The sequence below is a fragment of the Lates calcarifer genome, linkage group LG20 (genome assembly GCF_001640805.2).
Source record: "Lates calcarifer isolate ASB-BC8 linkage group LG20, TLL_Latcal_v3, whole genome shotgun sequence".
NCBI classification, from domain to species: Eukaryota; Metazoa; Chordata; class Actinopteri; family Centropomidae; genus Lates; species Lates calcarifer.
In genome coordinates, this window is record NC_066852.1 from 12,601,904 (window position 1) to 12,629,145 (window position 27,242).

Below are 27,242 nucleotides of genomic sequence, written 5' to 3' on the forward strand. Positions count from 1 at the left end.
TAATAATCTACGGTCACAGATTTTTACTCCAATTTGCCGTTCGTGCCTCACTTGTGCTTTTCAGATTTTTAGCTCTTCAAGCAAACATGGCAAACAAGTCCCAGATGGTTTCTCTGTGTCATTCACAGCACTCAGGCTGTGTCAATGCTGCTCTGCAGAGCCATTTATATCCCAGAGGGTCAATGTCTATCACCTCTGAGCTTTACACATGTTCACTCAAGCCATATGCCTCATGCTCATAACACAGTTTATACAATACACTCTTGTTTATACAACTAAACTGTCACTCAACTTTATTTTATGTTGACACTCAACTTTAAATTCTAAATTAAAGAACATATAAATATCAATGAAAGTGATTCTAAGTACAACACTTTTAATGCAGCTTTATGGCACGAAAACATTTTTATAATTGATAAGTTCATTTTCACATTACATTTTAGTCACATGGATGAAGCTTTTATTCTGACTGACTTTACATGAATTTAGCTCTAAATCTGATTCCTTCATCACTGAGCTTAGAAGCAAACAATTTTATTGAGGGCAAAGGTCAAGGCCATGGTACCCCAACAATGTTTCCCAAAATGATCATACTACAGATGCAGAGCTAGAGAATAAACAATATTTTTCCGATATATTTACTTTATTTTATATGTATTACATATTTGTACTATGAAGAATATCTAAAAATTGGGTGGGTAGTATTAGGGCTGAATACATACAGTGTGATACTCCCCATTACATCACATTTTCACACTGCGATCAAATTGGAAATGACTTCACTTTCATGGCTGGTAGTCAATGAAATAAAAAGAATAATATCCCACACTGGGGTGCATCTGTGGTATGCACAATCTATGTTTGTGTTGGCCTCATTAGGTCAACGCTGACGCTTTTTTCCCCCTCTGGATATTTTTCAGATATCATTGTTGTGCTTGCCACAAAACCCCAAAACATGTTTCTTTTATTGCAATTTAATGATCTGTATATCATGTACCCTATTTTGAATTAATGACTGTCATTTTACATTCTCTTCAAAGAGGGTGAAGATAATTTGTTCAAAGCGGTATGCATTAGAAGTGGAACTTTCACTCATGTATCAGATGCGTTTAGATTTGTTTAAATGCTTTCATCTGCTATGTCTGTGTATGTGTACGTGTGTGTGTGTGTGTGTGTGTGTGTGTCTGAGTATGTGTGTGTGGGCATGTTTGGGGTTGGGCTGGAGATTTTTCTCTTTAATCTCCTAAATTACTCTGAGCTCACATGTGGATATGAAAAACTTAAATTACAAATGTCTGTAGTGAAATGTTGTGAAGCATGTGGGAGTGGAAGTCTTTGACAGGTGATGCTATATGAACTTGCCCTCTGAGCGGAGAGATATCTCCATTTCATCAGAATTTTTGATGCTGTTTTCAGACAAGGTTAATATCTCCCATTTATACTGACAAAATCATGTGAGACCTTTGCTAATTCGCAGCCTCACTATCTCACTCGTGCTCTAAAGGCCTGGGGAAAAGGCCAGTCTGCATGTGTGAGAGTGAGGAGATCTCACCCTCGGCTCATTAATATTTCACCAACAATAAGGCTGGGTGTCACTCATGCTCATCACCGTGGTAATGAGCTCTCACTGCCCTCTTAAAGATCTGTTTATTATTCAGCCAGGCGCACCAGAGACTCAAAGATACTGAGTAGCACGATGTGTGAAAATCTCTCCCAAGGTCAGAGAAAAGCAGATGTTGTGAACGTTGTCAGTGAAGCAGCAGATAGACGCAGATCTCTTTAGTGTTTGAGTTTTAAGTAGGAACCTTTACCTGAACTGGATATTCATTTTAATAAATATCATTAAACATAACATGTTTTTCACTTCAAAACTGAGGAATTACAAATTAACATTTCAAGTGCTGGATCTAATTGGTACCTGTCAGGAGCAAGGTGCGTTTCCGTGATTACCAACGGATTACCTGTTAAATATTCCAGCGATATCCCTGCAATAAATTAATCACACAGCCCAGTCATATATTATTATCTATCTGCACGTACACCTCTCTATCACTGAGACTAACCATGAGAGGGAAAACACCGCCTGAATATATTTTTGTCGAGGAATTCATGTTGGAACTTGTTTATGGGAACTTTCCTCTGAGATTTTTTTTTTTTTTTTTTTTTCACATAATGTCAAATTTCTCAGTGTTGAATCATGCATGTTCAGTTGCATGTAATTTCACTTCATGTTTTTTTATTTTAATGTGGCCTGCCTGGTTCAGGGCGAGCCATATAATTAATTACACTGAGCCAAAAATACATAGAGTACATATGAGGACTTCAGTACTTGTAGAATAACTTCTGTAGATAATGAGAGTTAACAAGCCAATTAACTAATTAAACCACCTGACTATTATTATGTAAATAGATCAGTTGTAGTGTCTTAAAGGGAACACCTATTGTGTGCTCTCAATTAAATATGAATGCTGGTAGCTCATTAGGGCGCGTGAGGTTATTTAAAGAAAGATGGTAATTAATGACTTGTTTGTGAAAAACACTAATTAAGGAAGCAAGAGCTGGTTAGTAAGTGAATGTGTTCGGTTTAGCCCATTTGTCGGCAACAAATTAGTTCATCAGACAAACAAACCATCAGATGCATCATATACTTTTATTAATTAGATATTCACGGTAGTTTTACAATATCATTATAGCACTATAATTTATGATTTTTGTTAAACTGCTAATAGAAGGTTTTCTTTGACATGTTTATGTAAAATACAGACACATTAATGCTGTGTTATTTATCTGAATGAAAAGCCCTTGGAACAATATACTGTATAGAGTGATATTAACATTTGTATTGTAAAAATCTGAAGGAAAAAAACACATTACATAAAGTATTTGGCACCACTACTGTGTAATATATGACTCTTGAAATATTTCAGAATATTTGCTGCTAAAATCTGCTTACTTTTTAGTGTTTTGAAATATTAAAAGATTCATTTTTTTAATCTGAGAAAGGTTAAGAAACTCAAGGGAAAAGTACAAATGTATCAAAAACAGAAAAAAGGCATCAGTTAGAGTGATAACACTGCATGCATAGATTGGCTTCAGAGGTGTAAACAGTTTGAGCTTATAAGAAGTAAGAAATCTTCAAAGTGTTCCTCCTGAAACCTCAAACATTAAACTGTAATTATTGACAATAGGCTACATTTTGGTAACAGAATGTGATTGATGTAGTTTTTTCTCTATAAAGTTCCCTTCATAGATGCAATGGCAGGTTGCTCAAACTATTTTCCTTTTTAAATACAACTCATAAATTCTTTCAAAAATGCACCTCTGTCATGACTAAGCCCTCATTTGCTCACAGGCATCAGGCTTTTTTATGAGAGCACCAGATTATTCATCTCTTCAGATATCCATTTGTTACACATCATCAGGCTGCGAATCATCAATTTCAGCTCTGGCTCCAGCTCTCCAGCTCAGGGAGCAGCTTAGGTTAGCTCTGGGTGCTCGCTCAGTCCCAGTTATCCTCCCAAAATCTGTCACCCGGTGGTCCCTCAGCTCATGAACTGTGTGTAGCCCTCTGCGCCCGTTACTATGACATCCATCCAGATCCTCATGGCCTCTGGGGACGGGGCCACCATGTAGTAGAGCCGGTCGTGGGTTTTCACACAGAAGGTCAAAGACGGGTTGGGGCTCTGGAGCACCGCGGGGAGAAAGGGAGACGCTTTAGACCAAAAACTGCAAGCTGCACCTGTTGCATCTTTTTCCTCAGAGACATTTGTTAGAACAACAGAACATATAATCTGTGACCTACCAGTAAAAACTTAATTGGGTCCAAAAGTCTGTTTCAAATTAAATGTATTGTTACCTGTGACACCTTGCTCTTCAGTAGGTTATGGTATATATTTTATTGACGTTAACAAAGGGCTAAAACAACTTTATCTAATGTGGATCCTTTCTATGCCCCTAAAATATATCAATTACAAACGTTCCCATTTTTATGTAACACAGTTAAACAGTTCAAATAAATTGTGATTGATTGCAGAAATCTAGTTTTATTCAAAATAAGTATGTCTACTTTTTTGTTAAGGGTAATTGTTAATGTTAGAGCTTTTATTCATAAATGATATTTGAATTTTGAATACGAGGTCATCTGTGATTTTAAAATACCAAACCTTTTTTTCCAATTGGATTCTAAACCATTCAGATTTTATTCTATTAAGTCTATTGCTAAATTTAAAACTGGTAAGCATTCATGCAAAGCATCATAAAATAAAGAGTGTTTACCTTGGTGGCACTGCGTAGGTGATCATAATAAACCTCTTCAATTGCCTGAAAGTAAATGAGCCCTTTCAGCTTGGTCTCATGCTTGTCTGAGAGGAAAAGAAAAAGAAAAAAAATAATAAGATACATTACATTACGTCTTGTACTGATGCAAGACCTCTGTCAGTCCAAGTACCAGACAGCACAACCAGCCAGTGATGTGGGGATACATCTCATGCTTGTTTTTGGTCAAATAATAACAGACTGATTGTCAAAGTCATCCCTCTTTTTTTTTTTTTTTTTAAACAAATGTTCATCATTGTTTATGGACCAAGGATTACACAGTAGATACTTGGTTACAAAATATATTTTATCTGCATGTTTCAAGTAAATTTCAGCCATTTTACCATGAAATAAAGGCAACCATAAAATAATCTCACAGTACTAAACAGCTGACCGTAAGAAAGTGATTGAAACAACAGCTTAAAACATACAAAATAAGATGCAAACTTCCATGTGACTCTCAAAATGCAGTTAAGAACATAAATATGTCAAAAAAAAGAAATGAAAAGTAGGCACAAGAATACTTTTAAACTGTAAGGTGCAACAACTATGTGTGTCCTGCTCATGTCAAACAGTGCACATAGAAAACGCAAACCGCTGCCTGACAGATGAAGTGCTGTTAAATGTAATTTCTATAGATCTCACAGTATACTGGTGAACCCTGGCAGAAATCCAGCTGGATGAAGTATCAGGGTGCATAAAAGTTGTTTAATCTGGTAATTTATCTAAGATAAGGTTGACGTGTAAATAAATGTGACTTTGTTAAATGTAACTTTTCCCAGGATGTTGGCTTAAATCAATTTCAAGTTCATACAGGCATCACTTTAAAATCATCATCAGCACTCATCTTCTTGTAAAAGTGTGAATCCCCATTATTCTTTTTTTTTTTTTTTCATTTTATTATCAAGCTAAGCATTTTTACTTTAGGACAGTTTTTTCATTAACCATGACTTGACTACATACAATTCAATGAGCCCAAAATTGCCCCTGGGGACAGAGCAATTCAATAGTGAACAGCAGATATGTGTGAATGGATGAGAATCTTAATTGGATTACTTAGCAGAGGAGAATTTGTGTCTTTTTAAAATGATTATTTTTCTTGATCTAGTGATAATAAACAATAATATAACAGCTGCAGTGTAAATAAGTGTAAGTAAAACAGAAGAACAATAACTGAAATTAAGGTGAAGAAGCCAAAAACAAAAACAGTTTGAGGAGAAAGGTGTTAACTCCTTTTCCCTGCAACACATAATCCATGAATAGGTATGAGCAGCACTGTGTCAGAGTAAAAGTTAATTAAAAAGTGCGAGTCTATTTCAAGCTATGCCTGAAGTCTTTACCATCCTATTAATTTGACTTGTTTTCCTCAGTCTTACTTTCTGGATTGTCTCTGTGGTTTCTTTCGCTGCCGGCGAGGTTTAGATCTTTTGTAAATCTTAAAAAGAAATGCGTCTTTTGAATATAAGATCTGATCTTCCAGTTCAACATTTCCCTTAAAGCAGGTCAGAGCTTCTGTCCAGTCCTCGGGAGTTTTGTTCTCTATTCTCAGCATACCTTTAAGCAGTTTAAAATCACTCCATACTGAGGAGTTTGGTAGTTATGTTTCAGTAAAACCTGTGGATGGAGCTCAGCGGATGCAGTCTCTGGACTGATGGGTTTCTCTAGTTTGAGGCTAAACTCTAGGCATTTAAGTGTGAAGGAGACTTTTCTCTCATCTAAGATCAGTTTTCTTCAAACAAAATCTGTTTAAAGACTTTCTGGATTCCGGTCTTGTTCAAATAAACAGTGGTCTTTTTTTTTTCTTTTTTTTTTGTTTCTCATGCGCGCTGGAGTGGCCTGCTAAGAAACAAACATCCAGCAACAATTAAAGGCAATCTTTTGAAATAGGTCCGACACTTTCTCTTGCTCTCCCTTTTCCATAAGTCAAATCTGCTTAGTAATGAGATAAATGTTTTTGAAATGTGAGTTTCGTTTTATTAGTCACGAACAAGCCAGGAGCTAGCCTCCTCCCCAAGAAAAACACATCTAGAGAAAGTATTGCCTCTTATTTCATCACCATCATCACCATCATCTTCGTCAGGAGTGAGGGGGTGAAAAGGCTAGGCAAGTGAGTGGAGAGAGAGGAGCAAAGAGAACAGGGGCGTCAGTAATGAAAATATACTTGGATTGTGTTTTGAACTTGATTGTAAAAAAATGTCTCAAAACACGCTTGTGAATTATTAAGAAAACTAACTGTTCTCATTTAAAATGCAGGGGACAGTCGTGATAGACGTGAATTACCAGCTGACTTCAGTTTTTAACACACAACAAGGCGGAAAATTCTACTTTGTGCAGCTTTAATTAGTGTGACTTGGTTCCTGATAAATAAACGCTGGCTGGGACAGACACAGCAAAGAAAGCGGAGGGTACATTAAGAGCCCGAGCGCTGCTGGCAGGGTGAAGCAAATAAATCAGGTCTCGGCCTGGTGCGCGGCTGGGAACTTTTCACCATAAAGTTTGTAAATACTACATGTGAGCGGATTGTTGGGTGAGAAAATTGGTTTGATCACTTTAATCTGAAGATCCTTTTGTAAGCCAGGTCTGATTTGTGAATTGGACGAGCCAGTCCAAGCATAACTTTAAAGTTCCTTTATGGAGAATCTAAAAAAGTTAATTTAAGTAATGCCATAAGTCCTTCATCCTGTAAAGTCCTGTTGTTGCAGAGAGCATTGAGGAATACTGAACATAGGTGTAACTTTTAGGCCTCAGGGGCATGACGGAGGGGTGTTTTTTTAATTTAAATTGCTCTTTGAATAATATTTGCTGATTTTGAAATGCGCTTTGACAGACAGTCTCAACATGTGACGCAACTTTTCTGCACAAATGTTACAAGCAAGATGACCAGAGTTCTGGTACGTACTGTATGTAGTGATGTGTTACAGCAAACAGGCTCAAAAATGAATAACATGATGAAATCAATAGGGATATTCTCTATCCCACAGGCCTTCCTCCTACTATCACAGACAAGGATTTTTCAGACTTAAAGATATATGCAAAACATAGAAAAACCAACAATTCATTAATTCATACACCACATGTGGTGTATTGCCCCACTTGTCTGTGTAAATGTTTTTTGTAGTGGAGACAATTAAAGACTAGTGAGCTCACAAAAAATATATATTCTGATATGATTTGTATGGTCATTATTTCTATTTTATTTTTAGGATTTGAATATTTTAATGCAATTGTGATATCTGAGTTTTCTGTTTTTGTTGAGTCTTTTTCATGAGATGCAGTATAAGTAATTCTGGGTATATTGTCCATTTAGAGTACCAGGTGTAATCGTGTTTTTTTTTCCACCCTGATGAAAAACAGTGGGTGTTTAACTATACCATACGTCTGAATACATGGAGGCTTTAAATATAACTCTTCTCTTGCTATGCTTTTATCCCCTGAAGAACATTTTGTTATCAGTTTTTTCATCTTCACGAGAGCCTTAATGTTCCTGTACTTACAACATGAGAAATGCAGTGAGCATGTAGACTCTTGTCTTGACACTCATTCCTTTGTGGGTATTTTTAATAACATTTATATATTAATATCTTTGAATAACATTTATGAATCATCTCAGTACATGTCATTTATCTTCAGGTCTCCCTTGTTAAAGAGATATCAGTGCAAGACTGAGCAAATAAAGCTCAACTAACAAATTAGCCATAATAATTAAACAAATATACCCCCATATCATAGATGAAATGTCATTGCATCCTCACCCACGTAATAACAGAAGTTCCTCTTGAGACGGTCAAAAACGAACCAGCGTTTCTTCCACGATTTGATTTTGCCACCCATCTTCACCAGGTGGCCCTTGCACATCTTCTCTGTGAGGATGACGTAGGGGCAGGTATCTATGCTGTGTCCCGACGACTCCACGTGGGCTCGCAGGTCAAACTCTTCCTTTCGGTTGGGCAAATATCGTGTCATTGGACGGGCCTGTGAAGAAAATGTTTTGCTTTAATGCTGCTTAATAAGTGGCGTGAGATATGGGAATAATTAGCAGAGCTGGCTGAAAGTCTTTTGGTGCAAGTTCAAAACAGGGCCCGAGACTTGAATTCTCTTTTTTTCTTCTTTTTAAGTTGTTAATTGTGCTCTTTACATAGAGTCTTTTCAATGCATAGGCCTGCTAAGAAAGCATTCAAAGTGTGAGGCTATACAAGACCTGTCTGATTCACAACTAGAGACTTGTTTTTTAAGTAAAATGACGTTTTAAGGGATCAAGGCGTCTCAGAGCATTTAGATTCAAGTCAAATCTCAATTCATTGATAGTTATTTTGATCACTTTGTATAATACTGACATATTATCATCCTTAAAGCTGATGTGGTAAACTGGATAGCAAACAGTTGCCTATTTTACACACCCAGCAGATACTCAGCAACATTGGAATTCATTTGGAGTCATGTTTCTGGCCATGTGATGAATGCAAGTCTAATATTCACTCTATTTTTAGCTTTGGTGTCCATCAACTCCTGAGGGAAATATATCCTATTCATTATACATGTATATGTTCATCAGCTAGCCTCTAACTTTGCTGTAGGGTGTTAGGTGCTACGGTACAGTTAGCTTATCAAAGCTTTCTAGCTAAAAACAGAGCGATGAGAGTGAAGCAAAACAGTAAAGTTTAGGGCTGTAAAATCAAAACAATGAGCTGAAAGACACTCAAAAGCTCAGCTGAGCTGAGCTGAGGGAAACTATAGAGTCAGGTGGTAATAGTCTCTGTGTTCATCACTATGAGCAACACACTGATGTCTACAGCTCGATCTGTCTTTGAGCATATTTGTTTACTTATATGACAGAAGGCGGTAATTAAACACAATCAGCCAAGATTAAAGCTTGAATTATGTGTAATTTTTTTTACCCCCTCCATCCCCACCCATTTTTCTCTCTGTTCTTTCTCTCACTCTCTCTTCCCTCCCATTCTCTCCCCCTTTCTTTCCCTTCACTTACAATCTTTGATCTCCCCATATACCCAGCCTCTCTTTAGTGTCTCGCCTCTTATCCTCTCCCCCAAGTCTCCCTCGCACCCCCCTCCCCCTCCCCCTCCCTTTCTCTGCTTCCCGCCGCCGTCTCCTCCCGCTGCTCCACTGACCTGGGAGAAGTGTTTCTCTCTCATCTTCACCTCCTCCTCCACCAGCCTCTGCCTGTGGGCCGTCTCGTCCTGAAGTCTCCTCTCGGCCTCCTCCCGCCTCCTCCGCTCCTCCTCCAACATCTGCCGCCGAGCCTGCACCTCCCTCTCCTGGGAGCGTCGGTAGAGGAGAAAGACGAACAGATGGAGAGGAGAGAAGAAAAAAATAAAAGGGAGCAGGGAGACAGGGAGAATACGTTAATGGTAGGCAAATATTGCAATACAAAGTGGATGACTATCAGAAGATTCACATGAGATTTCAAGTCCCAATCCAGGGTTTTGTAAAATATATCCCTTAAGTCTGTGTATAGAAGGGTAAGCTTTGCTGATGTAAAATGATCCTTTGCGGCTTTCAGATACTTACATACAGGTCGACTTTGTTTCAACATGTAGAAATAATACAAAGGTAAACAAACTACTTACAACTTCATTTCACCACACCTTGAGCTCTCTGATCACTTTGATAATGAGACACATATACTTTGTTTTTTTTAAGAAACATGGGACTTCTACAATAATTCAAAGTTTTGCTCATTTAACTTTTATTGAAACTTCTCAATTTGGTGAATACATAACCATGTATTAAAATCTGTGGCCCAAATTATCCATCCATCCATTGTCTATACTGCTTATCCGTTAAGGGTCGTGGGAGTGCTGGAGCCTATCACTAACTGAAAGTGTTACTGAATTATCTTTTCTTACACATGCGAAGAGAACTTCGCGCTGAATGACATGAATAACGAACATAGTAGTAGGAGTTTTTAATACATCGGTTAGATTATTTCATGTGTGATTTACACTTATTTGCCATATCTTGATATATATATGGATATTTTATGAATAATATTGTGACACATTTTTTCTATATCACCCAGCCCTAACTCCTGCAAACCAATGTGTGACCATAAACATAATCTAAATATCTTTATAGGCCTCAGATTTTTGATATTTGCCAGAAACATATATAGTAGTATGTTAGTAGTAAATTACTTTAAGAGCACCAATCCATTTCATGGTCACTACTGAAAACTGCATAAATATATTGCACTAGTACAGTGTTTGTTACACCAGAGGTGATGACTTGTTTTACTATTTGAAACTAGGGCTCCAACCAACAATAATTTTCATTCTTAATTAATCTACCAGTTATTTTCTTCACTAATCAATGAATCCCTTTCTTTATAAAATGCTAGAAAATAGTGACGAATGCCTGCTATAATATCCCACAGTCCAAGGGGAAGTATTCAGATTGTTAGTTTTATTCGCCCAGTAACCCAAAACCAAAGATATTCAGTTTCCTGTCATATATGATGCAGAAAAGCTGCAATTCTCTAAATCTGATCTGATCTGATTGACAATAAACTATGAAATTAAAGCAATCAATTATCATACCAGCTAGCAATATATTTTCTGTCCACTGACTGATTGCTTAATAAACATTGCAGCTGTGGTTGAAACTTTAAATGACCTTGAAGGAGATGAAGTTTTGGAAGTGATGGGATAACTGATGTTCACTCATGTTAGGATGCAGCATTCACATCACAACTCTGCAGCACTAAAGTTGGGAACTCACTCGGTTCTCAATCAGTCTGGCTTTCTCCTGCTGCGCCTCCTTCAGCATCTTCTCCATCTCTTCTATCCTCTGGGCCTCTAACCCACAGGCACTACAATGCACAGAGGGAAGGAGCGTCTGATGACACAGCTACGACAAGGCTTGGATTGAAAAAAAAGTAAACAGACATGCCTGGAAACCAAACACTGAGAGTGGTAGGAGAGGAAGACAAAGGTTTCCTCATGAACAACAGTAAACTGAGTCTTTGAACTTCACAAAAACACTGCAAACTTGAAGAGGTTGGCATGGCAACAGCCAGTGTACTAGCAGTCAGGGGAGCAGACATGTAACAAAACATGATGTCACGGGAACAAAGCACAGTGACCCTTCTCCTGGGAGACGGGGCAGACTTGAGTGTTCCCATGGAAACAGAGCCAATTGCTCATTTTCCAGTCTCTCACCTTTCTGGGGTACAGGCGGAGTTGCCGGTGGAGACGCTGGTCTCCATGCTGTCTGAGCTCTCCAGGCTCAGGGTGTCGTACGCCTGGTTTCCACTCGGTGGCGACTGATGATGCAGGATGGAGTGATGGACGGTGGGAGACACATCTGCGCAGGCAGAAAGGGTGCAGAGACAGCTGTCACAGACTCACAGTGCCCTCTACTGATAGTCCCAAGTCATTGCTACTAGTTGATTATGATTAGATCAAGAGCTTGTTCCCACAGACTTTAAAGATCCAGAATAAATGCTACAGCTCTCCTCTGTAGACTTTTAACTGTCTAAAGGTCATGTGGGTACACCAGGTGAAAGCCTCCAGTGTGCTAAATATACGAGATGGGACTGAAGGACTCGGGTACCTTTGTTCTGTGCAGCCAACTGTCTCCTGGACTCCATGTCTAAAGGATTTGACATCTCTCTCAGCACTAACTGTAACCCCTGAAAAACACACAGAAAGCACAACATAGTGAACTACTTAAATCATTAAATCATAATTGAGGTGTGTGGAACTGATGCACGCACCTTGGTGGATGCATTTTTGTCATGAGCAACACCACTTGAGTGTGGCAAGGCTGCAGCACTGCTGATATTAGTGCAAGACGCTGCCTGTCCAACCTCGCCATCTGATTTGGACTTCAGCAGCTGAGAGAAGAAAGGCAGATTATCTCAGTATTTTTTCAAATTGAAGGATATGCCTTTGCACCAAAAAAAGGCCAAAGACCAAGAGAACGTTTGATTTTTGCCTCGTGACCTGCGGTGCCCAAGTTACACGTCAGGGGCAAATATAAAGTCTGAATGTGGAAAACATTGAACCCCACTGAGCACATGCTGAGGTGGTCGAGCTCGGGGCTGATCTGACCTTTGTCTTTACTCTTATTCAGTCTCTGCTGTTCAGTTAGTGGCTCAGGCCTTCTCCTGTCCTTCAGCTCTTCAGTGCAACACTGAATGACAGTCAAGATTTTAGCCATGTTAGCTAAAAGATATCCTTTTCCAGCATTTTTAACAGGATATTTTAATTTGTTTTGTGGCTGCATTAACAAGTACTAAATTGAATATTACACTTAGATCAGCATATCTCTTTCTCGCAAATATTTACAAATTTCCTTTAAGCCTTGCATGTCTACACCCTTTATGGTAGCTGGAGAGGCTCTGCTTTGTCTTGTTTTGTCCACTAGAGGGGCTCCTAGTCATAAAGATATGGATGTTTGAATTGTTATCGAGAATCACCTGCATTCAGAGGTTCCAGACAGTGATGCATCTGGCCTGTCCCTTTTTGTGAGGCACTGAGTTCATACACTGAAAAATAGCTACAGGGAGAGAATAAAGCAGTGAGCGAGAAAGGGTGGAGAATTTACCTGCCCGTGTCTGCGTGTGGAAAAAGACTTTGCAGGCAGTGGTGGAGGACATGACTGGGGCTCTCCAGCAGCCATGATGTCCTGGTACCAGCGCTCGAGGTTAAGAGGAGGCAGTGCATTCCTGCTCAGCTCAGGCTGGCTCTGAGGCAACGAAAAAAGCATCCAGCCAAAGAAAATAAAAAAGGAAGCAGTAAAGCAACAGCATCAGTAACAGAGGCATCAGGCAGGTACTGGAAAGATAACAAGTCACTGTGGCAATATTAGATCAGAAATTCTGTGCAATGTGGGGGAAGAGAGTGGTGACAGTTGGCAACTACCCAGAAAATGCTTCTTAGAAATTGGACAGCATCAAGTAGGAAAGACAAACCTGTGCAGAGAGAAAGGAGGAAGGACCACATGCAATCGAGTGGCATGAGAAGGCGGATTCAGAGGAGGCAAGTTGGAATGATGGAATAGAGGAGGAAGAGGAGGTATCCAGTCTCTGCATCCCAAAGATCTGACTTAATTGACTGACTGTGATGTACTCCTTCACACACAAAACAACCCCCCCACAGAGAAACAAGAAAGAACAGGGAGAGAGCAGAAAGCAGAAAAGAACGTTAAGACTTTGAGATAACACTGATTATTTTGCTTTGTTGGGTTTGTTATTTAGTATCTAGTTAGTTAGCTTAGTGTCTACCTCACATGGCAGAGCTGGAGCTACAGCAAGGGAGAGGCAATGGAGAGCAGCAGGGGAGGAAGAGTGAGGCTGCATAGAAGCATTTCCATACATCCTATAGACATCAGACAGCCTGAGGTACTCCTGCATCAACAGCCAGAACACAGGGATGAGAAGGCTGAAGACGACAATGGTTGACGCTTAGAAAAGTCATGCAAAGATTCACAAAGCAAACATGAGGACATCACAACTTAGTTGGCCTCTAACTTTGATTTTTATTTATATCATCCACCTTATGATGTTAGTTTATGCTGCAGAAAACATTTCTCCTCAAATGCTTCAATTCTAGATGGTATAACCACTAATTTGGAGAATGTACAACAAGCCTAAAACAAACACAATATATAGAGAAAGGCAGAGATTTGATCTACTAATATACACACTGCAAGCTTGCTATTGTTTGTCAGTAGTTGCTGAGACACCCTCTTCATTTTTTTATAGCAGCACAGGCATTTAGGATTTGTTAGGTTTTGTTTCAGAGAGGATTTCGTTGAGATTTACCTCTTGTAGCCTAACAGGACAGAGTTCAGGGGAGGGAATGTGAGAGGAGGAGAAGGAGGCAGAGGAGGGACGGGGGCTATGAGGAGGACCGTCCACAAAAACAAGATCAGGCTCGCTGATGTGAAGCAACTCCTGTTTAAAGAGTTAGTCTAAGTTTTTCAAACGAATCCACTTTTGCAAGTCATTTTCCTCCAGCTTAGAAAGCATGGGGTGTCTCACCTCTTTCATGCTGCTGTTGGGCTTTGGGAAATTTTTCCCTCCTGTCAAGGTGTGGTATCTCTTCTCCAGAGCACACAGCCTGTCTTGCTCCTATAAGGGAGACACTTTCACAGTTAGTAATAGCTACCAGCATGTCTTGCATCACTATTACCAGTTAAATACAATGCAGTTAAGACTGGGTTCATTATGAGAGGTTAACCTTGTGTAACAGCTGCAGAAGCACCGTCCTGTCTTTAGCTGTCCTCTCACAGTCATGAGCTGCCTGTAACCCCAGCTGCTTCACCTGAGCTTCCAGGGCGGCCATCTTCTCCTGAGAGCCAATATGCCCAGTTTCTTGATGTCACACTGACATATAATAACATGATCATATTTTATAGACACATGCATGTGTTTTCTGTGATAGATGTATCCCCACCTTCCTCTTGGCCATGCTGCACTGATACTCGGCTCGCTCTTGGAGCAGCTGCGAGCTCTGAGTCTCCTTCCTCTCCTCCAAACTGCTCTCCTCCTCCAGCTGGCAGAACTCCAGCTCTTCAAATTGCTTGGTCCCAGACTCCAGAGCTTCAGCTTTCTGTCCACATACAGATACACATACACTGTATGAAATAACTGCAACAGAGTTATAACAGGAAAATGTTGGCAATATTCTATACTTTTCTGATTGTCAACAAAACTCAAGAAAAGACATGTTGCTGGCTGACATATTCCTTTATTATGAGCAACATGGGCACTGTAGTTTTGAATCAATCCCACATACATTGTCCACAGCAGAAAATAGTCCCATGCACAATTCACTCCTGATTGAGTGGCGTGTGCTAAAAACTACAGTGCCCATCTGTTTTATAAACTTCCCCAGGCTTTTAAACAAACCACACAGCTGTGACCTGTTTTTTTTTTTTTTTTTGGAAGATTTACATCTTTAGTAGCAAGTGATGATTCCTACTGAAAGGCTGGAGAGGTTGGAAAGTATTGAGAGATGGACTAAAATGTGGTGTTTTTCCTGGGATTTGTTCACAATAGGAAAAGTATAGGGAGAAAAAAACAGCCTCAGCCTTTAAATGTAATGATGAAGTAGCAAACGTTTCAGATCTGACGATGATCTGCCTAAAAGCTTTTCATGAGCGTAGGTGACTTGGATCATTCAGTCAATTTTCAAACACAAAAGGCATGCAAACCTTTAGAGCAAAGCTGTTAATAACATTATTAATTAATACTAATTGCAACTGATAGTGTCAAGCATCCAGAATGAGGGAACAGCAGCATTTAAAGCAGCAGTCTAAAACTGCTGACTGGAGTAGCAAAAGCGTTGCCTGCTGAATAGTCACGCTGACAAATGGAATAGACATATTAACCTTACACTTTTAAGTAATGAAGGGCCACAGCAGAAAAAGAGGAAATGCACAGTCTGCAGATTATATGAGTAGCTCTGAGTGCTTCAAAACAGAGTCAAGGTTATGTCTATACTGTTTCTGTGCAGATCATACAGTACTGTGGTATTTGGTATATTATAACTCACTGTTGCCAGCCAGTGGGCTGCGTGAGAACACTGACCCTGCTGAGCTGCTCCTGTAACTGTTCCCTTAGAGACAAGGGGCACTTATCAAACTGCCTCTTCAGCTCATTGTACTCATTCCTCTGCTTTTCCAGGACCTTCCGCTCAGCCGACACATTAGCCCTGCCCTAAAAACACATGGAAACACACACACACACATTTGGGTTTGCATTCAGACACACACACACACACACACACACACACCACCCCAGGGAGAAACAAAAATAAAAAAATCACAACTCAAATCCATGCAGCCAAGCTTTAAAGCTAACAGGCCAATGCAGCTCAAGTATTAGAGGACTGTGGTAGAGGTTAGGTTGGCAGGAGTGTTAGGGGTTAAAAGCTGTACACATTTGATTACATCAAAACAGGAGAAAAATTAAAAGGTATGTGCATGTCTGAATCAACATTTTAGTGTCGGTCACGTCCAGATAAAAGTCCAACACAAGTGAGAAAGATTTCAGCCGTTGTTGTTTTTGTCTTTTTAAACACAAGAGCTGTTGGACACTGAGAGTGAAGACAGTTTGTGCTTTGTGTTTCAGGACAGACATCTACTAAATAAGCAGTGCAGGTCAGTTGAGATATCAGACAACAGACACTGTACATCTAGATCGTTTGCACATTCGGTAAGGAGTGAGTTTTTTCTATAGTCACACACAGACAGTGAAGAACATTCACGTGCAAACTGTGCAAGACCAGTGGCTTCGACAGCATTTACAGTATCACATTCTTTTGTCTTCGGGTGCCCACCTTGTCCTTCTCTTTCTGGATGGCCTTGTCCAGCTGGCTGAGCTTGAGCTGCAGCTGAGAGATGATTTCATTTTCAGCCTCCACCTGCTCCTGCTCTGCCCGCCTCTCCGCCTGCAGCAGGGCCTGCTCCATCTCCGCCTACAGACAAATAAGGAGTCAGAGTCTGCAAAGCACCAAGAACTGTTGAGCTAAAAAAAATACTTGAAGGTGAAACAGCTTCCACTCCTCTCACTTTTAAGGGTGAGTTGATTTAAGAGCGTATGCAACAAAATGACATTTTTCATTAAGAGTCTGTAGTGTGTGTGTCTGTGTGAGTGTGTGTGTGTGTGTGTGCTGACCTCCTGTTTGGTCTCTTGTAGCTGCTGCTCCAGTTCACTGACTCGGTGCTTCAAGTCATCAACCCTGGCCAAGGTCCTGTTCCTCTCCTCCTCCAGGTAGACCTGCTCCTGACCGGCTAACAGCTCTTCACACTGACAGCAGATTTACACACACACACACACACAAAAACTTTGTCAGAGGAAATCACAAATAATGTAATTCTCTCCACACGTGTGTGTACGCAGGAATCTGTTTACTACCTCTTGGTGTGTGCTCTCTGTGCTGCTGGACTCCTCTCTCTGGATCTCCTCATCGTTCTCCCTCACCCTCTGGGATCCTCCCTGAAGGGACATCCCCCCTCCTGTGTCTGAGCAGGTTCCTGTAACACCCCCCAGCAGCCCACTCCTCACCACCTCAGCCAGCTCCGCAGCGTTGTCCTCGTGGTTATACTCTGCACACAGATTGAGAATGGTCTCCAGCCTCTGTCGCTCCTGCAGAAGATGTGTGAGACGTAAGTGTGCTGTCCTACATTATAGATCATATTGCAGATATTAGCTTCAAATGTCCTTGTGTGACATTGGCCCATTTAGGCAGCTGTCCCTCAGCCACTGGCACAGGACAACTGTAACCTGATAGCAGGAGGGCCGAAGCTGATGTAGTTTGTCTCTCAGGAGGGGGCTCATAGTAAAACCTGTCAGAGCTTGAGTTGTTTATGAGCACAGAATCTGACAGACAGATACTTTAAATGTTTGTCTTGTTTAGATTCTTGTTTAGCGTGTCTTCACTGTGCCTCTCTGTTGTCTCTCATTAGTCCAAACAATGGGATGCTTGCTTTAATCTACCAAAATAACGGTGGGGAATATGTAATAATCATTCCAATCTGACGATAATTAGGAATCTGGCACAATGAGGAACAATTGTTCCCCATGTGTTTCAACAACCATCAGCCTGCTTTTGTCTGCTATTTAAATTATTCACCACACCAACTCTGTCATGAACATTTACTTTAACAGCAAGATTTACACCTCAGCCAGTTGTTTATGCTGCATGTCTGGTTAATTCCTTGGTGAAAAGCAGGAAAATCATATTTATCTGAACTTCTTATTATGATAAAACAGATTGTAATGTTTAACATTTAAAGCTTTCTGATAATGAGTAAGATGAGAAGATTGATACCACTCTTAACAGTTGTCCATTGCATGCAAAGTTAGCTCACCTCCCTTCTTTTGCTTAACAGCTGGCAGTGGACTCAGAGACCATCACTAAATTACTGTTTAATGACACAATACCAATGTTTATTCAATACCTCCAGGACAACCTGTCCATATTAGTGAACATACACAATTAAAATACTCGAAACTGGTAATGTGGTAATGCACCTCTTCATACTGGTTTAGGCGCTTGTGTTTTTTAAATATAATAAATTAAGGAGATTAAATTGTCATAGTAAGCTTTAGAGATTTTTTTTTGTTGTAAACACTGAACACACTTGAATATTGTCAGCTATAGAGGTGTTGGTAGGCAGACTGTTACCTTCAGATGGAGCCAGGTAAGCTGTTTCCTCCTGTTTCCAGGCTTTTTGCTAAGTTATTAAATCGTTCTTTATGTAAAGCCGTTTCTCAAAATGTTGAACGTTTAGCTTTAACCACAAAATGAAGGCCATTTGGTTGAACAAAATGCGATACTTAAATAACCTCTGCAACACGTTCATCAAAATGTTGCAGTTTAATTTGCAAATAAAACATTTTTGTCTCATGTATCTTCAAAGGAAGCCTCTCAGTAAACCATAACCCTCTCAGAAATAGAAATATTTGGACTCTGGAATGCAAACCAGCAGTTTGGCCTCTTCCCAGTGGAACTGATTCTAAAATTAACTTTTCTATTACATCTCCTCTACTCCAGCTATGCCCTTTACTTATGCTGAGAGATAAAGTGCAGCATGGCTTTTTCTTTTTAAGTGTAACAATATCCATGTGTGTAGGTTGGGTTCAATAAAGTGAGATAGAGAAAGATAAAAGAGAAAAATCCTGCATAACTGTGCCAAGTGTGCCAAGAGAGCAGCGTGCCAAATATAGAGCATGTGTTTCACTGAGAGGAAATCCTCTCTTTGTCTCTCTCGTCTATACATCTACTATTTATCACGTTTGTGAGCTTCTTTCAAGGCTGCAATGCCAACAAATCAAGAAGTTAGTCCAGGACCCCAGACGTGGTTCACCATGAGCCAGCTGGCTTGTCATCAAATGTATTTTGTGTGTGTGTGGGTGTGTGTGGGGGGGTTATGCACCATTTAAACATAAATTCAACAGAAAAATAGGAGACATGAAATTGAGCTTCAAGACTAATAATGGAAGGCCTCTGTCAAAAGAATAGTTCAGCAGAATAGTAGAAAATGCTAAGCTAAGCTAACCATCACCAAAAAGTGAATAAGCGTATTTCCCAAAATGTCAAACTAATCTTTTAACAGAGGCCCTGCATTATTATCTAGTGTTGATGCTCCATCCACCTCTACATCGATGTGGTCATCGACTGTTTCTCATGGCAGTTCACGAAATATGTAACAATATGTAATCTACTGATGTGTGTAAGCATTCATTAAACCAGACCATGGTTTTTCCATAATCTTAACCAATGATGTAAGGGTCTAAACAAAACCATAAGTGTAATATATATATATATAAAAGTCAGTATTTTACTGTCACAAAAATAATGACAAATTCATGTCCATGCACACAAATCAAAACATTAAATTTTGTGACAATTTCACGAGCTGCTGTGACACTGGGTTACAAATTAAAATACACAAGTTTAAAGTCATTCTGACTGTCACGGAAAAATGGAAAATTTGTGTCTATGTACATGAAATTAACATATTACACACTGTGACTATTTTATAAACTGTATGTCCTCTGTGTATGCAGGAGTGCTTAGCATGGGCACCTCTTACCAGCTACATAGCACAACATAGCTGTAAATCACAGAAAAACCTGGAAACCTCAGCCAACACTGAGGTTTCAAAGGTTTCTCGTTCGGCTACCAGGGTGGAGATTTGACATTAATGTTGCTCTCCACTGGGCAGTGCCTTTTCACCACATGAATGCAGAACAATATGAGTGCCTACAAAATTTAACTCATGCAATGGAGGAAATACCAAATATGAGATCACAGATAAACTCTCTGACAAATCCTTTATCCATTTTTGTATTTGCAGAGGTGATGGCTTACTGTACATTGTCTGCACATGGACATACTGGATGACTCAGTAGCTTTGTCACAAACATCCACAGAAGTCAACGTCCTGTCAGCCCAACTCAGGCACACGTTGTCAGTAACTCTTATTTGTTACCAGAAACCCTTTGGTTCCTGAAATAGTCTGTGGACATGGAGAGCCGGGAATGACCCCCCCCCACCCCTCTCTCTCTGTGGTCCCTTCAGCTGTCAGTGTAGTGGCAGACTGGGGTGGGGGCTGAAGGATGGTGGGGTGTCTGCTGGGTGTGGATTGAGGATGGATAACAAGTATGCGATCTACGATTTGGTGCGAGTATGAACCTTCAGTCGAGCGGGTTGCAGCTTTGAAAGTAGATGCTGTTCGTCCTTTTGGTAAATATAGTGTTGAGCAATAAGCAGCCGCGCCCTCTGCTCTGGACCTTAAGACTTGTGGAAGAATGTTCACCCCGTGTCACTCGGGCCACATGCGCTGACGATGCCAGTAATGCTCTGGGGAGATGAGCTAGTGGCTGTATGCCAGGAGATTTGGACAAGATATCTGAATGCAGACATGGTGTCTGCCATGCCAGCAGTCTCAGCGCCTTCTCCACCTAACTGTATTTATGTCCTTTCAAACCATGGCACTTCTATGTCTTCATCAATTGTCCTGTGTTGTTTTTAATGCTGTTTTTCAAATTGTGGACAATATGGTTTTTGACTATATAATAAAACTGATTCATTTAAAACCTAAATTCACAGAAATTCCTGCAATAATCAATATTTATGAAGAAAAACTGACATCTACAGTTTGTCATTTGTACACTTTCCGATTACAAAAAACTTTAGAGCTTTAGAGGTTCTGCTAAGTGGATATTGTTACCTTCAGACAGAGCCAGGACAGCTTTTCCCCTTGCTTCCCACCACAGAGTGGCAGATGAACATAATTCAGCAGCCAGCAGGATAAAGACCCAGATATTTTTTTTCCAGCATAAACCCAAACAGAGCTAAAAGCTCTGCTGGATGTTTAAAAAGACATTTTTTGCTAACGGTTTGTATGCTCAGATACAGCTGTTACTGTGTACCTTTAGGTTTGTTTTGATGTTTTTCTTCTAATTGGGAAAAAGTTGATTATTGGAGATTTGAAGTATATACAAATTCCACCCATACACAGGATTTAGATAAACAAACAGTCATAGAAAACAAACCAGAGGGGCAGATGTTTTCTTTATGATTTCCTGAGCAAAGTTCTCATTAGCATCCAGATTTGGAGTGGACTTATCGTAATGAACTTATTTTCAGTCAAATTAAAAAGGCTGATCACTTACCAGTTTCTCCATTTCCTGCTCACGCAGCCTTTCCTCTCTCTGCCAGCGGTGATATTCCAGCAACTCGTCCTCATTGTCGCTGATCTCTGAGATGCTGTTCTTGCGTTCCCGGGTGTATGGTTTCATAAGACTCTGTTCCTTGCTGGAGGATCCTGTCATGGTTATGCAGGAAGTTTTTCTTTGGCTACGAGGGCTAGCGAGAGGAGACGTACCAGACAGAGAACCCAGGCCCGACGTGATGGTGCCTCCTGGGCCAGGCCTTAGCTGCCTGCCTCCAGCAGGCTCCTTCTCTAGCCCAGAGAGTGGTGAGGGACTCTGGGCATACAGAGCTCTCATGGCCTCTGCTTTTGTTGTGAGTTTGCGGTGGCCCTGTGGGCTCTCGGGGACAGGTTTGACAGTGAAGCCCTGCGGTCCTGGACTCCCTCTGCGGGACATGTAAGGGCTGAGAGGGGGAAGTTCTCTCAGGCTGGTGGGCCCATTTGGCTCCGGAGTCCTGAGCCTTTGAGGGACGTCGACATGGGAGAGATACTGACCCTGCTCTCGCATGGGGCTGGGGGATCTCTTCTGCAGGGAGGAACCTCTTACTCGAGGGCTGGATGGAGTCGTTGGGGAAAATTTGACCGACGATGATTTTTGAGTTAGATTAGAGTTTTCTGTGCCCTGTCCTGGCCCTGTGCTAGAGGGCGTTGGGCTTGACCTCGTGTTTCTAAGAAGCTTTGGGCTCTCCTGGGCCCTTTGTGCGCCACTAGCACTGCTTGAAGCAACAGACAGTGAGGTCCGTGGATTGGGGACAGGAGTGTGGTTGGTAAGAGTGGACCGGGCAGGTACTGGAGGAGTTTTGTTGCCAAGGTTCTGGCCCCGAGAGTTGCTGCTGGTGTTTTCATAAACAGAGTCCTCTGTCGTGGAGTTGTTTCTTCCATTGAGCATGTTTGGAAGAGACGGCTGAGGAGCAGGCTGTTTACCAGCTCCTGGTGATGATGATGGGGCCTTCAGCACTAAGGAGTCCTGGAGGTTCTTTGCAACGTTGTTGATTTTGGAATCGCCGTTGCTCGAAAAAGACTGGTGGTTCCCGTTCAGGACACTGCGAGAATCTGCAGAGGGGAGACAGAAACACTTGTGCGTGAGCATTCCTGTTGAGTAAATAAGGAGGTCCAGCACACTTAAAAAGACAGTTGTAACAACACACACAAACAAACACACAGTGGGACAGATCTGTCCTTCTTCTGCTGTTTGTCCTTTTGACATCCACCACACCTCAGGTCAGCGCTGTAGGACAAAGAGCGTCGCCCATAAAAGGAAAAATACACATGCCCGAACATGTTGTTGCGTGCACACACACACTGTCTCAATGGCCCACTTTAAATAGTGTTAAATGTCTTGGAGCCCACGCTCTCCTGTACAAACCAAAGCCCAGTGATGGGGATGTTGCGCTCCTCACTTGTGTTGTAATCCTACAGGGATCTGGAGCTGCTAAATATAAAAGCTGCAGCCGTGTACCTCATTCAGAGCAGATGAAATCAGGGCCTGGTCAGGAAAGAGTGGGCCATTCACACAGGGCAGGGTGTGGTGGCTCTTACTGTACTGTTCAGGCACTGACAGCCAAACCAGTAAGGTCAGAGGAGAATGGCTTCTAAATATCATCGACTGCGCGAGGAAACAGTTACCACAATTATATAACATCATATAAATGTAGCTGTAGGAAGGGAAAAAACACTGATCCAAAAACTGGTGCCAAAGATTATATCAGTCCTTTGTCACATTAGGGTCAAACACTGAGCGAAAACCACAGATTTAAATGAACTAGATCACAATGTAGGCCACAGATAATTAGTTCTGAACAGGTTATTTCCACATCCTGTCATGGGTAATAAGAACTAGTATCAAAACTTCAGACCTCAGCACCAATTGGGCGAGAGATATGGGAAACAATAGCACTGAATTATCTAACCAATCAGCATCTTTCATAATGTTTACTGCCTGTCATCTCAGTGACCATATGTGAGGATGTAAGCCTTGAAACATGCCTACTGTAAACAGCTTTTCATATAGAGTTTGATCACAAAAGGGAACTTTCTAATTTTCACAGTAAGGTAGAGGGAAGTCAACTTGATAACAGTTTGTGTGACTGTTCTGTGCCTAGAATAGCTGCTGAGGAAACTGTGCAACCTTCATACACGCAGTTGTCAGCGACTGGCTTATTTCTGGATCACAGGAATTGTTCAGTCCAGGAGTTAGATGTTGCTTTATCGTATTGCATAAATATCAAAGCAGGGTCTTTACCGGTGGGAAGAGTTTTTGTGGTGCTTAGTCCTTGGCTTCCTCCAGGCAGCATGCTCTTCATCCTCAGGGCCTCCTCTGGATGGTTGAAGCGGAAAAAGGCCGACTGACCGAAACACAACATGCACCCTGGAGAGAAGGAGAGAAGAGAGCTGTCTGTGATGTTCTGGTGAGGAGTTTTCACACAACCATAAATGTACTGTTACAAAAGTTGATTGTTGATGCAGTGGATTATTTTCTATAAACAAGCTCAAACTTCAAACTATTCAAATAGTTGGTCATTTGGTGCTGCAGTAGAGCCCTTGAAACTTACAAACTATAAAAACGTTTCCTTCTCAATTGATTATTGGTGACAGCACTGGACTTATCTTCCTGAACAGTAGGTGGTGTGCTGACTAATTTAACTCACGTGTGATTAACCAGTAAGTGAAATCAACTCCTTCTCCTTGCCCTGCATTTCCAGTGACGTTTAAAAATGCCAGAAATATTTCCAGAGAGTCACACGCCACACTTTTGTTTCCAGTTATGGATATTCCACAGGGGGTTTTGTGTTTATCCCCTCCTTCAGAGTAAAGTCAACATCATTCCTTATGATATAAATGAAGCAGTTCCCTCCATTCCTAGTTGTTTGATTCAGCATTTCATGATTGTCCCTTAAAATGAAGCAAAGCCTGAAGTATTCCTGTTGAGCAGCTGCTGCCTCCTCACACACCAGCTGATCACCCGGCTTCAAATGACATTCTGGTGTAGCTGCTGGCCCTGATCCCATGGAGAGGGGACTGAGGGGGGCGGGGCTGCCTTTTTTTTTTTTTTTACATTAAGTTTGCATGTTACTGGAGGGACATGGAACTGTTTTGCCATTGTGAAGCTAGACAGTGTTTTGTCCACTTTGCCTCCACTTTAGACCCTCAGCTGAACCTTGTTGATAGTAGTTGATACATTTTTATTTGTTTAATGTGGCGTTATTGATGTATGATTCAAGATAAATAAGCTTTAACACCAAAAATCATCATCTAAGTCTGTGACTGTGCTACCTTGTGTCAGGCGATAGGGTTTGGTGATTGGAAGGCCATCTACAGAGCACTGGTGTCCACATGGGTACAAGGTGATAATGCCTGCCTGGTTTTCAATGTAGCAGTGCTGCGCTGTGATGCCGGGGCCCTGCAGGGGGATATCTGTCCCCTCACTGCCCAGCGTGGTTCTCCCTGCAACAAGAGAAAACATTTTCTCAGTATCAGTTACTGGACATCCATATGGACTCGTGAATACTTTTGGGATGTATTCTTAGGTTGAGGTTCAAAGCCAGAGGCTGCTGGTGCTCAGAGGTCAAGGCCACTAGGGCGGAGTCATAAACAGAGTCAGGTGGCAGATGACGGGCATCTTGTCCGTGGGAATTACTATAACCATCTACTATTTACTGTGTTGTAATTTGATTCTTTTTGATCAGTTATATCCCATCACTGCCCAAACGCAAGAGATAGAACTCCAACACAAACACATTCACTACTTATTCTTACTTGTTAGCACAGATGAGATACTGCACTAAAAAATTCCCAGAAGGCTTTTTTTCCTGTGGCACTACTGTCACACCCTCTCCTCTCTTTTCCTCTGTGGTGTCTAGGATCAGTATGCAACAAATGGTGCAAGAAAATCACAGACAAGTGACTGTGGTACAGTGTGAGTAACAACAAGATGGTTAGAAGGTAATGTGTCATCAGTTTTTGTCAATTCATCACTTGTGACAAGTTGCTCCGCTCACTTATTAAAGAACCACTGACTGCTTTTGAATATTGTTCTTATGAAAGTGTCTATATACTATATGTTGCTAACTATAACATAGATGATTACAGATCCTATAGTCAGTACAGAGATGTCTGAGCTGACACAAACTGACCCTAGCAACACTTCTTACAGTTATAGTCATCGTAAAAAAGTAATGGTGTAGGGTGATATTGCAGGGCTGCATATTTAAGAAGCTGTAAGTGAGAGTGTATTCTGTGACCAGCAAAAGTAATATTTCCATTTTGATGTGGCCAACACTGTTTAATACCCACTCATCCTCTCAGCACACAATCATACACTCAAAAACACACACACACACACACATACACACACACACACACAGGTCTTCACCTTCCAGCAGTGGTAGCAAGGTGATGGCTGTGCTCAGACGTCCACTCCCCAAACTAACCAGGTGGGGGCGCTCTGCTTGGACTTTCAGGGACTTGCCCGTCTCAATCAGGTCTAAAGGGGTGTTCTGTCAGAACAGAATCAGTCGAAAGACATCATTACATTATCCTGCACATCCTGAAAGTCATATCAGTCTGAGGAGTGGGCATATACATTAGGTTTCCCACATCCTAAGAGTGAAATGGTTAAACATATGTATATATATAACATATGTAGTGTAGGCACTGGACTTCTTAATTCATCCTGAGATGTGTCTGTTTTCTACAATCAAATAAGATACATTTATAATACATATGAAGATACAAAATATGAATCTGTTGATGCAGCACTGTGATGGGGACACTAGAAACTAAGTATGCGAGGTGCCTGCATTAGTAAATACAGCGGCCAGCATTAATATTCACTTGCTATGTTTTATGATCGTGGAAACAGCTTCATGTACAACCAGCCCAGCTGTATGTAGGATAGAAATAACAGGAGATTATCATACACTCATTACTGTGAATGTAGTACATGTTAGATCAATCAATTCAATCAAAAAAGGTAGATTTGGCCATTCTTAAGACATGCACTGACTCCAATATTCATCTGATTTGCTCGTAAACTGGTTTTCTTCTTTAATTCTTCTTCTAAAAATCATTCAGTTCTCTGTTATGTTGAATAACAAGCCGACTCACGGCAGATGGTGTTAGTAATAAAAACGGTTACACTCAATTTAACATCCCAGTTGTATCAGCTTTAAATGCCCACTGGTCCTGAAGTAAGAGCTGACTCACCTGTAAGACCTGGTGCGTCTGTCGCCCATGCTCCCCTTTATTCCTGCTCATGCGGTCCATGTCGGCTGGACTGCCAGGATTATCTGACACATGAAGATCCTGAAGCAAACACACATACACACACAGAGAGAGAGAGAGAGAGAGAGAGGAGCAGGGGATGAATGGGAGTGCTGGGAATACTGCTACTACAGTTGTACTACAATGAGAACAGTGCTTTCCTTAGAAACCCTTCTGCCCCAGTTATAAGCCCATGTGACCAAACCATTATACTGGGTAATTGTTTCTCCAGAACTAGCCAGACAAAGCGATCCATCAAGAAAGCTGGCACTGATTTATGCCTCAATCTAATAGAGATTAGATGTTAGAGAACGAGCACAAGCAGGTGTTTAACAAAAAAGTGTGGCAGTAACAGCCTGATATTTATCATCATCTGAATTGTGCTTTTGGTGATGCAGCAGAAGGTGTGAGCGGGCCCCGCAGGTGCTTTCCGCACCAGGGGTCAGATCACTGCTTCCCCCTGACCGTGATGAGTC

The 27,242-nt window shown here is 41.0% G+C and overlaps 1 protein-coding gene across 9 annotated transcripts in view; it reads right to left on the minus strand.

Moving 5' to 3' along the window:
- Window positions 1-2,631: 2,631 nt before the first annotated feature.
- Window positions 2,632-27,242, minus strand: part of phldb1a (pleckstrin homology-like domain, family B, member 1a) — a 30,063-nt gene continuing 5,452 nt past the window's right edge. For 3 of the 9 annotated variants that reach the window (XM_018692341.2, XM_018692342.2, XM_018692340.2), the window contains exons 2-25: window positions 26,710-26,808; window positions 25,877-26,000; window positions 24,778-24,948; window positions 23,747-23,872; window positions 21,467-22,557; window positions 17,198-17,428; window positions 16,958-17,089; window positions 16,620-16,757; window positions 15,869-15,997; window positions 14,733-14,888; window positions 14,517-14,627; window positions 14,318-14,407; window positions 14,099-14,230; window positions 13,559-13,681; window positions 13,247-13,405; window positions 12,880-13,020; window positions 12,047-12,166; window positions 11,884-11,962; window positions 11,490-11,634; window positions 11,050-11,140; window positions 9,441-9,587; window positions 8,067-8,286; window positions 4,276-4,361; window positions 2,632-3,683 (exon numbers count right to left, since the gene is read on the minus strand). In XM_018692341.2, coding sequence (XP_018547857.1) covers window positions 3,543-3,683; window positions 4,276-4,361; window positions 8,067-8,286; window positions 9,441-9,587; window positions 11,050-11,140; window positions 11,490-11,634; window positions 11,884-11,962; window positions 12,047-12,166; window positions 12,880-13,020; window positions 13,247-13,405; window positions 13,559-13,681; window positions 14,099-14,230; window positions 14,318-14,407; window positions 14,517-14,627; window positions 14,733-14,888; window positions 15,869-15,997; window positions 16,620-16,757; window positions 16,958-17,089; window positions 17,198-17,428; window positions 21,467-22,557; window positions 23,747-23,872; window positions 24,778-24,948; window positions 25,877-26,000; window positions 26,710-26,769 — 4,143 coding nt within the window. In that variant the 5' untranslated portion in view covers window positions 26,770-26,808 and the 3' untranslated portion in view covers window positions 2,632-3,542. The remainder of the gene's footprint in view (window positions 3,684-4,275; window positions 4,362-8,066; window positions 8,287-9,440; window positions 9,588-11,049; window positions 11,141-11,489; window positions 11,635-11,883; window positions 11,963-12,046; window positions 12,167-12,879; window positions 13,021-13,246; window positions 13,406-13,558; window positions 13,682-14,098; window positions 14,231-14,317; window positions 14,408-14,516; window positions 14,628-14,732; window positions 14,889-15,868; window positions 15,998-16,619; window positions 16,758-16,957; window positions 17,090-17,197; window positions 17,429-21,466; window positions 22,558-23,746; window positions 23,873-24,777; window positions 24,949-25,876; window positions 26,001-26,709; window positions 26,809-27,242) is intronic. The other 6 variants (XM_018692344.2, XM_018692343.2, XM_018692346.2 and 3 more) reach the window with 6 other exon arrangements.